The 17,854-nt window shown below is 40.1% G+C and overlaps 1 protein-coding gene across 4 annotated transcripts in view; it reads left to right on the forward strand.

Moving 5' to 3' along the window:
* The window catches only part of wnt5b (wingless-type MMTV integration site family, member 5b), a 136,361-nt gene extending 124,331 nt beyond the window's left edge, over positions 1-12,030 (forward strand). For all 4 annotated transcript variants that reach the window (XM_073059269.1, XM_073059270.1, XM_073059271.1 and 1 more), the window contains exon 5: positions 349-12,030. In XM_073059269.1, the coding sequence (XP_072915370.1) occupies positions 349-807 (459 nt within the window). In that variant the 3' untranslated portion in view covers positions 808-12,030. The remainder of the gene's footprint in view (positions 1-348) is intronic.
* Positions 12,031-17,854: the final 5,824 nt, after the last annotated feature.

Raw genomic sequence — 17,854 nt, forward strand, 5'->3', positions numbered from 1 at the left:
CTCGTAATAAGTATGCAATCAACAGGTCAGGCAATGTCTATGCTGCGGCCCTTTATTCCCCTCCATAGATGCTGCCACACCTGCTGATTTCCTCCAGAACTTTGTGTGTGTTGCTTTGGGTTTCCAGCATCTGCAGAATCTCTTGTGTTTCTAATATCATTCACTTGTTAGCTATCAGGACCATGAAAGCTGTTTCTCAGGCTTGCGTTAGTCCGGAGAAAATACAGATTTACTAATTCTGCAGCTGGAAGTAACAGCTGTTAAGTATTATTCATGAATGGGCACTAACACCGATGATTTTATTCATGAAACCTAATTTCTAAAGTTAACTTTGTCCTTTTATTCCAGGCTGTGTATAATCTGGCAGATGTGGCCTGCAAGTGCCATGGTGTTTCCGGCTCCTGCAGCTTAAAGACGTGTTGGCTTCAATTAGCTGATTTCCGGAAGGTGGGGGATCTGCTGAAGGAAAAGTATGACAGTGCAGCTGCCATGAAAATCAACCGTAAAGGGAGGCTGGAACTGGTAAACAGTCGCTTCAATCCTCCCACTGCAGATGATCTTGTTTATCTTGACCAAAGCCCTGACTATTGTGTGAAGAATGAGACCACGGGCTCACTAGGCACTACAGGCCGCCTGTGTAACAAGACTTCAGAGGGAATGGATGGCTGTGAGCTAATGTGTTGTGGACGGGGTTATGACCAGTTCAAGACTATGCAAGTTGAAAGATGCTATTGTAAATTCCACTGGTGCTGTTATGTCAAATGCAAAAAGTGCACCCAAATAGTTGATCAATTTGTTTGCAAATAATTTAACTAAAAAGGCCTTCTGATCTAATGAGTGCCCGGAAAGTCTACACTTGTCCAAAGCACTACTGCTAATATGGTGAATGTATGTGTCCTCAGACTTCAGAAGAGAAACAGAATCACTTACCAGATAAAATGAACAGCTTTATAATCACTTAATATATATTATATATATATATAAAATTAACTGGATCTAGTTACTGCACTCTGCTTTTGGCCTCTTGGGCTCTCCTTGTACAATGTAAATGAGTGTAGCATTAATGACCAAGTCTTGTCTGCTGACTATTTATTGAAGATGAGGTCACAAAATTTTGCATTCTGACCTAATTTAATTCAGTTTTCAAAGCCAGCTTCTGTCTTCAGCATTTTTACCAGCTATTTCACTACAGTACCACATCTGTTGTAAATAACACCGATAGCGGGGACTGCTCACAAACAAGGAACCCTGCAAGTGAACCTAAAGTGAGAGGAAAGAGATCCTGTGGGTATCGGTTTACCTTAATTCATTTTAAGTTACCTAATAATTTTCTCTTTCAAATAGCTGTAAGTGTATTTTGTGTTTTGCAACCTAATAACCTGCACTGTTGTTCTGCAAAATTTATTATCCATCTTGGCAAGATACTTTTAACTTACGTTCTGCACAAATGTGTATATATGCTTGTACTTAAAATATGTGCCAGAATGAAAATAGGCATGCAACTACATTTATACTGCAACTTTGATTTGTGCAAAGATACATATTTTAAGATTAAATATCTTTTGGTTGCATAGAATGTTATAAATATTATTTCTCTCTAATAATAGTTAAAATTTAAAAGTGGAAACACAGATTTAAAATAAAATGTGGGGATTGGGAATGTGAATACTACATCTGTGGGAATTAAAACCAAATGAAAAACCATATTCAATAAAAAAAAAGTTCTTAGAAAGCTAAAACTCAAATAATGAGTGTCCTAAAACAACAGAACCATCTTTTCATTTGTGTTTATCTGTTGACTTTGAATGAGACTTAAATTTATTAGTTTTTGTTTTCCTGAACTGATAAGGATGTAAATTCTGAAAGTATCAATGAGAATCTATTCAGTACTATTACCCTAATGTCATTTTGCTGCTTGCTCTTCATACCCCCAAATGCTTTTGTGCCGCCCTTTTCTCCTCCTTAAATATATTAAGCAACTTTGCCTTCTATGGTAGAGATTTACACAGGTTCACCATCCCTTGAATGAAAACATTTCTCTTTATATCAACCCTAACTGTTACACTTCAATCCTGAGTCTTGCACCCCACTTGACAGGGACAGGAAAACATCCTGCATCCAGTTATTCGACCCAATCTCTCCTCTTAAAACATTCCAAGAACGAATCTGATAAGCTTTTCTCAATAGCATATGTACCCTTTCTTACTGTGGGAGATCAAAATGGCACACAGTACTGCAGGTATGCTCATTAAGGTCCTGTATAGTTGTAGTAAGGCAACTTTGCCTCTGTATGCAACACCTTTGTCTTATCTGCTTGTTTTACCTGCGTGTTAGCATTTAGTGACCAATCTACATGGACACCTTTGTACATCAGCATATCTCAGACTATCACTATTTAAATACTACTCTGCTTTCTATTTTTCCTACTGACGCTTGAGCCTTGGGTCTAAATCCCATCCAGTTTAATGTTATTGGCAATCTTAGAAACATTACATATTACAAATAATTCAATGTGTATTGCAGATAGCTGGGGTCCAGGTATGGATCCCAGTGGGTAATGCTCTGCCACCATGAGAAAGAATCATTTAATTCCTGCTCTTTTTCTTGAGTCTCAAGTAACATTTTATGTAGAAGTTTATCAGTGGCCTTCTAAAAATCCAAATACACCACGTTGTCTGGTTTTCCCTTATCCTCCTGCTCAAAAACTCCAGTAAATTTGTCAATCACAATTTCCTTTTCATAAATCAAAGTGATCTAATCCCATTGTTAATTTGCAAGAGTCAATTATGATATCCCTTATAAGTGCCTTTTGCATTTTCTCTCACTGCTGATGTTAGGTCAGCCTTCAATTTGTAGGAACTATTTCTCAATATAGTGAATTATGAAAGACAATAACCAATATATCCATTGTTTCTACGGCTATTTCTTTTAAGTACTCTGGATTGCAGCTGTGCATTTATGGGCTTAACTTCCAGCACCTACCCCCGCCCCGTATTATTAACTCCCTTCACTCTTCCTTATATAGTGGGTGGAATATTTGTGACATCTAGCAGCCACACACCTATGTGTTAATGCACTATCTGCAAAAAGTTTGAAATTGGGTGAAAGAATGTGGAAGAACTGTTCAGCATTTGTGGAAGTTGATTGAAGAAGTCTTTTTGCAATTTAATTGTTTACATTTTATTGGAATGATTAGATTTTGCTATTTAATAATTTTTTTTAACCTCGCATATCTGCATTTCATTTCAATGCAAAAAACAAACAAGCCATTCAGTTGTGTCACTGTCTGGATCGAAGATTAAAAATTGTTAATGATACTTTTTAAATAACACAGGTGTGGTAGCTATAAATTATTTAACAAAGTCTAATTAGATAACAACACTCTTCATGGCGTTCTTACCTCAAACAACTTCAATAAAGACTTTTGGAGAATTCTTTATATTCATGGTTATTTTAGTTAATATTTGATAGTTTGGCATTGTTAGAATATTGAATATATCATGTTAATTTGTTACTTCGTTCCTACTGTTCGTTGCTCCACCCACTAAAATAAGCTTTTTTTTGTAACAAAATTTACATCCTCTAGCTTTTAAAATACAAAACATGCATTACAATAATTAAATAATTAGACAGATTACCTATCATAATTCTGAACAGAGTGGGCAACCCAGGAGGTTTGAATTAACTTGTTTTGTTTTTAAAACTTGGTTTTGAATCCAACTAAAACTAATGGGAAAGTAAATCGTATGACTTACTTGAGACAGGTTGAGAAATATGCCAATTTATTATTTTTTATAACCAATTAGAATATCTTTCTTGAGAAGCCATAACCATTATGTAACCATTAGGGACATAAGAATGTTAAGAAATGTCAAAACTGATGTTCTCTTAAACTTTGGGTTGTAATAGATTGCAGCAACCAAACCACATGCTGCAAGGCCAAACCAGTTTAGGTTTGCACTGTTTGAATTGGTAATTATTGTTGGATTTGCAATCTCATCATACTTGGTTTAGAGACAACAAAGTAGACTGCAATAAGAGAAAGCTGAGAGCAACAATAATGGCGAGGCAAGGGACGGGCCAGTTCAGATCTCCGCTCTGTGCTGAGCTACGCTGACCTATGGGACTTCAGTTCAGAATGCCATTTGTTTGTGGTTGCTGTATCCATGACGCGTTTTTTTTCTCTGCACATTGGGTATTCTACATCCTTTTTTTATGGGCATGACGTGTTTTTATTCTCTGCACATTGGGTGTTTGACGGTGTTTTTTTTAACACATGGGTTCCCTTGGGTTTCTTCGTGTCATGGCTGCCTGTTAGGAGTCGAGTCTCAAGGTTGTATAAGGTATATGTACTTTAATAATAAATGTACTTTGAACTTTGAATGGGGTCAGTGAGGAAACAGCAGTGGGAGTTCGTAATCAATACTGTAATGAACAGCCACAGGTAACATTTCCTAAACAGAGGCCATATTGGTAGTCTGTACTTTTTTCTAATGTTGGTTTGTACAGTCTTACTTTGTTCTTATAACATTTAACAACAACACCTCAAATAGTATGACACAAAAATTAAAGTTCAAAGTAAATTTATTATCAAAGTACATATGTGTCACCATATAGGACTCTGAGATACATTTTCTGGCGAACATACTCAATAAATGTATAGAATGATAACCATAACAGAATCTGTGAAAGACCACAGCAACTAGGTGTTAAACCAGAGTGCAAAAGATAAACTCTGCAAATACAAAAAGAAATAATAATAAATAAATAAGCAATAAATATCAAGAACATGGGATGAATGCTTGAAAGTGAATCTATTGGTTGTGGGAACATTTTAATAATAGGGCAAATGAAGTTGAGTGAAGTTCAGAATCAGGCTTATATCATCGGTATGTGATGTGAAATTTGTTAACTTAGCAGCAGCAGTTCAATGCAATACATAATCTAGCAGAGAGAGAGAGAAAAAAATAAAATAAAACATTATAAACAAATCAATTATGTATATTGAATAGATTAATAAAAAATGTGCAAAAACAGAAATACTATATATTAAAAAACTGAGGTAGTGTCCAAACCTTCAATGTCCATTTAGGAATTGGATGGCAGAGGGGAAGAAGTTGTTCCTGAATCGCTGAGTGTGTGCCTTCAGGCTTCTGTACCTCCTACCTGATGGTAACAGTGAGAAAAGGGCATGCCCTGGGTGCTGGAGGTCCTTAATAATGGACGCTGCCTTTCTGAGATACTGCTCCCTAAAGATGTCCTGGGTACTTTGTAGGCTAGTACCCAAGATGGAGCTGACTAGATTTACAATACTCGGCAGCTTCTTTCAGTCCTGTGCAGTAGCCCCCCACCCCATACCAGACAGTGATGCAGCCTGTCAGAATGCTCTTCACAGTACAACTATAGAAGTTATTGAGCGTATTTGTTGACATGCCAAATTGCTTCAAACTCCTAATAAAGTATAGCCACTGTCTTGCCTTCTTTATAACTACATCGATATGTTGGGACCAGGTTAGATCCTCAGAGATCTTGACACCCAGGAACTTGAAACTGCTCACTCTCTCCACTTCTGATCCCTCTATGAGGATTGGTATGTGTTCCTTCGTCTTACCTTTCCTGAAGTCCACAATCAGCTCTTTCGTCTTACTGACGTTGAATGCCGGGTTGTTGCTGTGGCACCACTCCACTAGTTGGCATATCTCACTCCTGTACGCCCTCTCGTCACCACCTGAGATTCTACCAACAATGGTTGTATTGTCAGCAAATTTGTAGAAGGTGTTTGAACTATGCCCAGCCACACGGTCATGGGTATAGAGAGAGTAGAGCAGTGGGCTCAGCACACACCCCTGGGGTGCGCCTGTGTTGATCGTCAGCTAAGAGGATATGTTATCACCAATCTGCACAGGTTATGGTCTTCCGGTTAGGAAGTCGAGGATCCAATTACAGAGGGAGGTACAGAGGCCCAGGTTCTGCCACTTCTCAATTAGGATTGTGGAAATGATGATGTTAAATGCTGAGCTATAGTTGATGAACGGCATCGTGACGTAGGTTATCCCCATTGATTCAAGAGCCTGATGGTTGAGAGGTAATAACCATTCCTGAACCTGGTGGCATGAGTCTAGAGGCCCCCTGAACCTTCCTCCTGATGGCAGCAGTGAGAAGAGAGCATGTTCTGTGTGGTGGGGTCCATAATGATGGATACTGCTTTCTCGCAACAGTGTTTCATGTAGACGTGCTCAATGGTGGGGAAGGCTTTACCTATGTAATTCCGCTACTTTTTGGGATTTTCCGTTCAAGGGCATTAGTGTTTCCATACCATGCTAGGATGCAGCCAGTCTATATTGTATACTCTCCATTCCACATCAATAGATGCTTGTCAAAGTTTTTGATACCATGCCGAATCTCTGCCATCTCTTGAAGAAGTAGAGCACTGCAATACTTCATAATTGCACTTACATACTGAGCCCAGGACAGGTCCTGTGAAATAATAAAGTTGCTGACCCTCTCCACCTCTGATCTTCCAATGAGGACTGGCTAGTGGACCTTTGGTTTCATTTTCCCGAAGTCAATAATCCTTGGTCTTGCTGATATTGAGTAAAAGGTTGTTATTGTGGCACCACTCATCCAGATTTCCAATCTCCTTCCTATATGCCAATCCATCACCATTTTTAATTCAGCCTATAACAGTGGTATCATCAGCAAACTTGAATTTGGCTGTGCTTAGCCACACAGCCGTAAGTGATGGAGCAGAGGGCTAAGCACACAGCCTTGTGGTGCACCTGTGCTGATGGAGTTTGTGGAATAGATGTTGCCAATCTGAACTGATTGGTGTCTACAAGTGAGAAAATAGATTATCCAGTTGCACAAGGAGTTATTGAGGCCTAGGTCTAGGAGCTTATTGATTAGTTTTGAGGGGATGATGGTGTTGAATGCTGAGCTCTAGTTGATAAGGAGCATTCTGATGTGTGCATCTTTACTGTCCAGATGTTCCTGGGTTGAGTGAAGAGCCAAAGAGATGGCATCTGCTGTGACCTGCCACTCTGTCAGGCAAATTGGAATGGATCTAAGTTACTTCTCAGGCAGGAGTTAGTATATTTCATCACCAACATCTCAAAGCACCTCATCACTTTGGATGCTGGATGATAGTCATTAAGACAGGATTCTTCTTGGGCACCAGTATAATTGAAGCTTGCTTGAAGCAAGTGGGCATTTCAGACTGCTGAAGCGAGAGAATAAAGATCTCAGTGAACACTTCAGCCACTTGATCAGCACAGGTCCTTAGTATTTGGCCAGGTACCCCGATTGGCTAGATGCTTTTTGTAGATTCACCCTCCTGAAAGCTGCTCGCATATTGGCCTCAGAGACTGAAATCATAGGATCATAAAGTAATAAAATCACTTTATGTTGGGAAAAATAATAGAGAATTGAATTCAAGCCTTTAACCTAACACGGATTGACTTCTATTAACTTCTATTGGCATGTGGAGCAAAACCTTTTGTTAGATACAACTTTGCTGTTGTATTAACAATTTTGTCCTTTTGGCATGAGGCATCTTGGACTCCAGTAGTTTAATCTGGAGCAGTTACCTTCCAGATAGAAGGCCCTGCCCCAGTCTCCAAACCATCCCCTGACAATCAGAAAAACCCCGCTCCCAGTTTGCCAGCTAGAAGGCTGCATTGGTTTTTATTATGAGTTTTAACACTCATAATATCTTTTTAAAATTTAAGTAAATAGTTAACAAAATTACAAATTGTCAAAGCATTTTCAAACAAGTACTAATTACACCTTAAAATTAATGTAATTTTCTAATAACAATAACTTCCCTGTTTTCTCCTAAACCTATTTCTTTACAATCCCCATTGAAAACAATGTGTTCCCATATTCACGACGCACCTCCCTAGCGTAATACAAAAGAATCTCAGCAGGCTAGCTTTTCCATTACGTATTGGAATCCAGTTCATTTCCGAAAAGATAGGTTTGACCTTCTCAATTAAACATTTGATATATACATTGAAGCCAGTGCTTACTGCTATTTACAGGTTAAACACTGCAGGTTCTCTTTGTCACTGCTTGAGTCAGCTAGTGAGTTCCAGTGCAATAAAAATAAATGTTGTTTGGAAATTTATTGAATGACTTATGTGGCTTTTGCAAAATTATTTGTGAGAGACGTCTGTAGAATTAATATACTATAATTTTCAAATATTTAATTTCTTACCATATAATGTTTGATTAGTTGACAAGTTGAACAGTGACCTGTTTATTTATTGGGTAGATTAGTATAAATTGATAGAAAATAGTGCAATCACACCTTATTCATCTTTGCATTGCTAAAATAAAGTATATACTGTAGCTCTGGTCACTATATAACAAGTTAGATGCAATAGCATTTTGGAGATTTTGGAAAAGATTGACAAGGATGATGCTCAGTCCAGCAAAATGTAATTATGAAGAAGATTGGTTAGACTGGGTTGTTTTCTGGAATAGGGGAGGTTGAAGGATACTTTGAGAAGTATAAATGTATATGGAATTTGTGTATTGGGAGGCACAGTGACACAGCTCATAGAGTTGCTGCCTCACAATCCATTGACCTGGGTTTAGATCTGACCTCAATGATACCTGTGGAGAATTTGCATGTTTGCCTTTTAACAGCACAGGCTTTTTCAGTGCAATCCATTTCTTTCCCACACCAAGGACATGTGCACTAGACACTAAATTATGTGTGGTGTGGGTAAACAGAAGAATTTGGGGCAATTTGATGAAAATATGGAAAGAACGAGATAGGTGTATAGTTGGTGTGTAATGGGTGCTTGATGGCTGGTGCGAACTTGGTGAGATAAAGGGCTGGCTCTATACCCCAGTTTTATGGTTTCAACATTCAGATACCTTTTTCTTTCCAATTGAATTAGTTGTCTACATTAAACATGCATGAAAACTTGTACTTACCACACTTTTGAAATTCAGTTCTATGGAGCTCAAAATAAATAAACTACTATACTGCATGTTTAGCATGTGTAATACCAATGGTATAAGATAACGTATCTGTGTAACGTATCTGTAATGCTTGTTCCTTCGCTGTTCCTGTTAAACAATTGATTAGCTTTTGCTAGTTTTCTACTCTTCAAATAGGTGACTTCTTAACAGCTAGTTGTTAAATTCTACAGCATTGATTTCACTCCTTCAGAATGACATCTATCTGCATAATTTAGCAGAAGCTTCAGTGTAAACTAATCCCCCAGAATCTGTCTCCACAAACAAACTCCCCCTCTGCAGCTTTTTCAACTACTCAGTAAAATGTATGAAGTGAATCTAGTAACAAGTTGGTAAGTGTATTTCTCTGCCATGGTGTATTGAAGTCAACCTCCTTATCATCATTCCCCCTCCCCCACAGTAAATAACATCAAAACCATAGGTAATCTGATAACTGGAATAAGGCCCTGAGATAGAGGAACAAAAGTAAACCATTCATCTCATCAAGTCTGCTCCATTTAAACATGGTTGATATTTTTGTTCACTTTTCTCTGGCCGCCTCCTCATAACCAAAAATCCCCTTACTTATAAATAACCTATCAATTTCTGCCCTAAATAAACACAATGGCTTGGCCTCCACAGCCCTCTATAGTAATAAATTCCACAAATTCAGCACCCTCTGAAGAAATTCCTCTGAATTTTAGTTCTAAAGGGACGCCTGTAAATTCTGAGTCTGTGGCTCAGAACCCAGACTCTTCCACTGACATCCTCTCCACTCTCCACTAGATATTTCAGTGTTCTGTAGGTTTCAGTGAAGTCCACCCCATCTCCTTATCCTTCTGAACTGAACTCCATTGAATACGTGCCCAGAGGTATCAAATGAAAGAGAGTGCTAGTGTTGGCCAACGATGTGAAATCCCATTAATATTTAGTTAAGTTTCTCATTTTCACTTATCCCTTTATTTTCTAATATATCTGGCAAGTTTTATACACCTTGCTCTTTGAAAACACACAAATTATTTGGTTAATTCTATTGTTTATTTATTTTATTTAGAGATACAGCTTGGTAACAGGCCCTCCACCTAATGAGCCCAATTCCACCTACTTGTCCAATTAAGCTACTAACCTGTACATCTTTGGAATGTGGGAGGAAACTGGAGCACCTGGAGAAAACACACGGTCATGGGGAGAACATTAAAACTCCTTACAACAGCAATAGAAATGAACCCAGGTGACTGGGGCTGTAACAGAGTTACACTAACCACTATGCTACCACAACATCCCCAAATAAGCAACTTCCTTAATTCCCTTCATAAGTTCTCTCATTGCTGTCTGTGTCCATATTTGGCATTGTTAATCTTTTTGTTACAGATTTTTAAAAGCTCTTACAGTCCATTTTATGCTTCTTCCTTCCTTTATCAATTTCTTAATCCTCCTTTGCAGAGTTCTAAAATGCTCACATCTCAGGTTTACTGTTATTTCTGCTGCCTTCATAAACATTTTCCTTCCAGGAGGAAAAACAACCCTTTAAATTATTTGCTTCAAATGTTATGGTTTTTAAATTTCCGAATAACATCAACATATAAAGTTAAGAGACAGTTTTAGCAGCAGCACACCCAGATTTATCTTCTGTCAATCAGGTCTGTCAGGATGTCTTACAGGTGGGGCCTTCAAGATTCTGAGGGTAGTTAATCTCTTCACAGTATACTTTTGCATAATCTTACTTAAAGTACAGTAGCTCAAAATGACAAATTGTACTGGGAAAAGAATAGTATATTGTCCATGTTTTTGGTAAATGAAATAATTTTTGATGTCAAAAATCTGGGTAAATGAAATATTCTTTTGATACAAGAAAACTTTTGAAATATGCCTAATTTTGATCCTGTGGGAAAATTTCAACAATAAGTTGCTAAACTGTCTTTGGAAGAGCCAAAGACAATCTGATTGCATCATTGTGTCTGAGCATCTGTGGCTTCCACTCAAGGATAAGAAAACTTCTAACTATAGAATTTTTATGTTCAAAGATGCTTGCATTAAAAGCTACTGAATAATATGCCGGAATCAACAGGACCTGTGGTTTTTAAAAAATCAGATTAGCTTTGAAGTACAGGTTTTCATGTTACATTTGGAGTCAAATAGCCATTTGGTCCAAATTGTAAAATGATTGCAAACCTCTAAGCAATGTGTGATACTAACCTGACCTGACCGATACTCATAGATTGCCACTGTCTGTACTTCTGCTATAATTTAGTATTCCTACACATAATTTTTTTATGAAAATGTAGAAAATGTTATTAAATATCTTCACTTCTGCAGATATTTATGATGATCAGGTACCTGACCTGATTAACAAGATGGCGCTGGTGATGTACAGTGACGTTTTGTGGGCAGCATACAAAACTACTAGACACTCTACTAGATACTGCAGCCTGTAATTTCCCTTAAAGAAATGCACTTTTGAACTGTTGAAGTGACTAGTGATTTTACGATCTCCTGAAGAATTTGGCGAACTAGATTCCGGAGATTCTGCAGGTATGGTGCTCGTCAGGTGCGCCATCGTCGGGGGTGGTCGCTACGCGAGGACCGACAGTGGAAGATTAACCCAATGCTCAGCTCCATTACTCCATGCCGATTAAAGCGTCGGGGCCCAAGAGCAGAATATGAACAGGTGGTCAGCACTGTCTGCCTGCATTTGACCCATCTCCCTCTATTCTCACTTCTACCATCCTGGAGGTGCAGGAGTCTTGATCCCACGCTGCCAGGTTCAGGAGTACCCTGTGGCCATTGGGCTCCTGGACCTCCGCGCTGAACTGACTCCACAGTTGTGGACTCACTTCCAGAGACTCTGTAGCTCAGGCTCCATGTACTATCTGTCTGCTTATTTTCACTATTTGCACCAATGGCCCTGTTTTGCACATTGGGTCTCCGTCAGTCTCTGTCGAGTGCAGTTTTCATGTATTCTATTGTGTTTCTTTGTTTTGCTGGTGTCTGCAAAAAGATGAACTTCAAGTTTGTATATGGTGTACATTATTAATAAATTTGAATTTTGATCTTTGAACTTTGAACTTCAGAGTTTCTAAACTTTGTCCCTTGTTAGTCATAGTCAATCTATCAGGAGGAGATGTAAGCACAAGGAGGTAACAGAAGGAAGAGGAAAAATGCTGGAATTGTGCATTATATTAGAGAAATATATATAGAAAGGTCGCTGCTATTCCTTTGGATTTGTGAGCTGCACGGAGAAGGGGAGCCTGCTGCATGGGCAACAACTTGCTCTCCGTAGTCCTGGCTTATGGATACGTAGACAGCTGGGAAGCGACACCCGTGGTCAACCCTAAACAATGGAGGGCCTCCCTCTCCAATTACAAGAAAGAGATTTTCTGGAAATGTGAAATTAAAGTGAACGGCAGAATCCAGGGAGAAAGGAAAACTCGGTTGACATTATCAGCTCAGACAAGAGAAAATCTGCAGATGCTGGAAATCCGAGCAACACACCAGGATGCTGGAGGAACTCAGCAGGCCAGGCAGCATCTACGGAAAAGGGTACAGTCAACATTTCGGGCTGAGACCCTTCATCAGGACATTGTAAATTGACCTTTCAGCAGAATTAGACATTCTAACACAAACTAGAAAGTCTTATTAGCTGAAATTATTGTGAATTCAGTGTTGAAACTGTTGTCTTGAGCTTGAAGACAAAATACTGCTCCTCGAGCTTATAAAGTGTTTTGTTGCGATAGTACTGTACACAATAGTATAATAACACAGTAGACCAAAGTCAGAACTCAGAATAGGAAAGGGATGAGTATTAAAGTGATGGATCCTGGAAGCCCAGGGTCACACTTGTGGACCGAGCACAGCTCTAAAGCAAAATCTGAATGTATAAACTAAATGCTGAAAATAACCGGCTGGTGACACCTCATCTGCAGGAAGGAACACGAAATCAACATTTCAGGTCAAAGTTCCTTCGTCAGAACTGTCAATCAGATAAAGGAAGCTTGTGAGGCAGTGGCGAGGATGGAGGAGGGGCAGGTGAACAGGAAGGGAGGCTGGGCATGGCCACCACTTACAGAGAAAAATAAAGGGAAAAAGAAATAAAGTGAAACAAAGCTAAAGACCAATGACTGATATAGGCCGAGGGAACAAGATACCTTGAAGCTGTATTTGTTTATTAATGTCACATGCACCTTGATACAGTGGAAAACTTATCAGGTATATTGTTCATACAGATCAAATCGTTGCACAGTGCATTGAGGTAAACAATAATGCAGAATAAAGAGTAAAAGCTAAAGAGAAAGTGCAGTGCAAGAAACAAAGTGCAAGATTATAATGAGTTAGATTGTGAGACCGAGAGCCCATCTTATCACAGAACTCCATTCGAGAGTTTGATAACAGTGGATTAGAAGCAGACCTTGAGCCAGGAGATACGTCTTTCGGGTTTCATTTGTTCTGCTTGATGGGAGAGGGGAGAAGAGGGAATTTCCCGGGTGGACGGGGTCTTTGATTATGCTGTCAACTTTACTGAATTCAATGCAAAATCCAGAAGACTGCAAAGTGTACGGACATAGAACAAGATGATGTTCCCCGAGCTTTCACAGAGCCTCATTGTGGTGGTACAGTCTAGTGGTGGAATCTTTTTGAAGGTGGAGGAAATTGCAGAGGGTGGTATAGTGGAAGGTGAGGACCAAGGGGTCTTTTTCCAGACCCGGAGAGAGGGAGGTGAGAACACAGATAAAAGGAATGGTTGAGATGCTGTTAAGGATTTTGTTAACAACAGTATTGGTGAAGCCACGGATTAGAATCACTGGAAAATATACAACAGAGAAGGAGGAACTAGAGCATGGAAATAGTGTCCTTGCTGGAGGCCTTCCTTTCCCCTTCCCTTTCTAATCCCAATGAACCATCTCAGCCTGAAGCATTGACTGTTCATTCCTCTCCATAGATGCTGACTGAATAGCTGAGTTCCTCCAGCATTTTCTGTGTGGCTTATAGAAAGCAGGGTGGGACAAGAGTAGTTAGGATAGCTGTGGGAGTCAGTAGCCACGAAATGGATGTTAGTAGCTTAGACTATCTCCAAAATGGAGATAGATTCAAAAAGGGAAGTCATGGATTGACCAAGTGAAGGTGAGGGCGGAGTGGACACTGGCCGAGCCTTTTCACGGAGTTGCTTGGAGTCTTGTCTTCATGGTCTAGGTTTTGCCAGGTTACTGACTCAGCAGCAACCGGACCTTCCAGATACAGGTGTATTTTTACTACAATCAATTGAAACACCTTGACTGCACACAGATCTCCACTTAACTAATTATGTGACTTCTAAAACCAATTGGCTGCACCGGTGATGATTTGGTGTGTCATATTTGGGGGGGGGGGGGTGAATACTTATGCAATCAAATATTTTGTGTTTTATATTTGTAATTAATTTAGATCACTTTGTAGAGTTTCTGTTCAGTGTCAAAAAAGTCAAATTAAATCCGTTGTGATTCAATTGTTGTAAAGCAATAAAACATAAAAACTTACCGGGGGTGCATACTTTTTATAGGTACTGTATATTAGACTACTGTTTTTTGATTACAGCTTGGTATTCAACATCACTATTGTGTCAGTACTAATAACTAAGCATCAAAACCTGGGCCTCTGTACCTCCCTTTGCAACCGATCCCTGATTTCCTGATCAGAAGATCACAGTCAGTGTGGATCAGTGATACAATCTCCTTCTTGCTGACTGTCAGCACAAGCACACCTCTGTATCCAGAGAGCCATTCCTGTCACGTGACAGCACTGCCCTCACCTGGTCGGAGGTCACACCACCTGCCAGTCAAAATTTCGCCCCTCCCAACTAATCAATGTACACTTAACCATTGGCCACCTTAATTGGATTAACCTATCTAGCACCAAGCCGTTGGCCCCCTGGTGAATCACCTGGGCTGAACCTTCCAGCCCCCTGACCTATAAAGGGTGCTACATGTGCTTAGCTCTCTCTCTTTTTGCCATCCTTGAGGGATCACCCTGCTTCACTCCAGGCTGAAGACTGCAGAACAGCGCTGGAGTCATGTGATAAGGTGTGTATTGAATAGGGTTGTGGGAGCATTCATTGTTGTCCCTTTAGCAAAGAGCCATGCCTGCCCATAGTCAAGGGGTGGCAGGTATGTAGTTACTTTTCCCTTGCTTGTATGTGTACCTGTACTCTGTCTCCACACCGTGTTCCCGTGTATTGTACTGCCGACCTGACTAAGCACATTTGTGCGTATATTTTATCCGCTTGTGTTGCTCCCAAGTTTTTTCTTCCCTTGTAAATAAACTCCTTATTATTAACACTGTGTGTCCAGAGCTCCTGCCTTTGAGACCCAAAGAATCTTTCTCATTTCCATCACAACAACCTCAAAGGTGCATACTTAGCCTCTGCTCTACTTTCTCTACACTCATGACTGTAAGTACAACTAAACACTATTTATAAATTCACCAATGCCAACACTGTTGATAGAATCTCAGGTGGCACCGAGGAGGCTTACAGGAGTTAGATAGTTAGACTGATTGAGAAGTATCGAAACAACCTTACACTCAATGCCAGCAAGACCAAGGACTGATGATGGATTGGAGAATGGTTATGGAGTGGATTATGATTAGGAGAAGTCAGGAGAAAACAGCAGTCCTCATTGCGGGGACAGCAATGGGAAGCAGGAGAAACTTTTACTTGTTGGGTGTTAACATCTCAGAGGATTTATCCTGGGTTCAACAGATTATTGCAATCATGAAGAAGGCATGCTACCTGTTCTACTTCATTAGGAGTTTGAGGGGCTCTGGTATGCCACCAAAGACTCTCAGCAAGTTCTATAGATGTATGATGGAGAGCATTCTGGCTGGTTGCATCACAGCCTCGTATGAAGTGTCCAATGCACAAGAGGATCAGAGGGCTATATCAACCTGCTCCATCACAGGCACAAACCTCCATACCATCAAAGACATCTTCAAGAGGCAATGCTTCACGAAGTTGGCATCCATCATTAAGAATCCTCACCATCTGGGGTATCCCTTTTTCTTGTTACTACCATAAGGCGGAGCTACAGAAGTCTGAAGACTCAACGATGTAGAGATAACTTCTGAATCTCAGCCATCAAATTTCTGAATAGTCCATGAACCCATGGATACTATTTCATTATTCCTTTTTTTTTGCACTGTTGATGTTTATTATTATAGATTCTTATGCTTTTGCATGTAATGCTACCACAAAACAACAAATTTCATTTCATACATCAGTGATAATTTTATTTTCTTATATCTCCTTTCATTTATCAGGGTCTCATGCCTGCTCTTCTGTTCAAATCTTGTGATGTTCTGAAAGTATGGACAGTATAGTGGGCATTGCTTTGAGCAAACTGAATCTTGAACCTGTACAAAAGATTGCAAAAATATACAGCATAGATTCATCATGATGCCTCACGTTTAAAATTCTCCAGTGGTTTGTACTGGTTAGAATGGTTCAGCCCAAAGTGTGCTAAAAATAATGGCGGAAGTGTTAGCTTGAGATGCTTTGGCTTCTGTGATCTCAATCTTTAGAACCTGCCTCAATGACTATAATCCAGTAGCACTTACGTCCACAGTGCTGACGTGCTTTAAGAGGTTGGTGATAAAACACATCAACTCCTGCCTCAGAAGCAGTTTGGGTCTGCTCCAATTTGCCTGCCAGCATAACAGGTCCACAACAGATGCCATTTCATTGGTTCTTGACTGAACCCTGAAACACCTGGATAGCAAAGATGTATACACCAGGATTCTCTTTATTGACCTCAGCTCAGCATTAAATACTATATTGCTCTTAAATCCAATCAATAAGCTGCAAGACCTTGCCTTCAATATCTCCTTGTGCAATTGGATCCTGGATTTCCTCACTTGCAGTTTGGATTGGCAACAGCATCTCTACAATCTCCATCAGCAGAGGTGCTCCACAAGGCTGTGTGCTGAGCTCCCTGCTCTACTCGCTTTTCACTTGATGACTGTGAGGCCAAGCACCGTTCCAATGCCATATTTAAGTTTGCTGACGACATCAAAGGTGGTGACAAATCAGCATGCAGAAGGGAGATAGAAAATCTGGCTGAGTTGTGCCATGTCAGCAAGACCAAGGAGCTGATTACTGAGTTCAGGAGGAGGAAACCAGAGGTCCATCAGCCAGTCCTCATTGGGGAATCAGAGGTGGAGGGGATCAGCAATTTTCAATTCCTCGGTGTTATCATTTCAGACGATCTGTCCTGGGCCCAACATGCAAGTGCAATGACAAAGAAAGCATGGCAGCGCCTCTACTTCCTTAGAAGTTTTTAAAGATTTGGTGTGATGTCTAAAACTTTGGCAAACTTCTACAAACGTGTGGTGGAGAATATATTGACTGGCTGCATCACAGCCTGGTATGGAACCACCAAAGACCTTGAACAGAAAATGCTATGGCCCAGTTCATCACAGGTAAAGCCTTCCCCACCACTGAGCACACACATGTTGTTGCAGGAAAACAGTATCCACCATCAGGGACCCCCACCACCGCATGCTCTCTTTTTGCACTGCCATCAGGAAGAAGGTATGGGAGCCTCAGGACTCACACCAGTTTGTGTATTTAATATTTGAGTAATATTTTAAATATATTGTTTGATTAAGCATTCTTTGTTGTCTGCATTAGGTATTGCACTGTAGCGATGCGCTACACACAGCGCTGAAATAACGACACGCAGTCGGTAAGTCGTTTCGAGACTAGTTTATTCAAACTTCGCGGCGCTGGCATTTGATCCCTAGCGCCCGCCCTCTCCGGGCGGAAATGACATCAGAGGTGCAGTACCAAAGTCTCTCCCCGTGCGCTGGCTATTTTTGAGCCGGTTCGCCTGCGCAGAAAGTGGGTTGCCACATAATCACA

The sequence above is a fragment of the Hemitrygon akajei genome, chromosome 10, assembly GCF_048418815.1.
Source record: "Hemitrygon akajei chromosome 10, sHemAka1.3, whole genome shotgun sequence".
Taxonomy (NCBI): Eukaryota; Metazoa; Chordata; class Chondrichthyes; order Myliobatiformes; family Dasyatidae; genus Hemitrygon; species Hemitrygon akajei.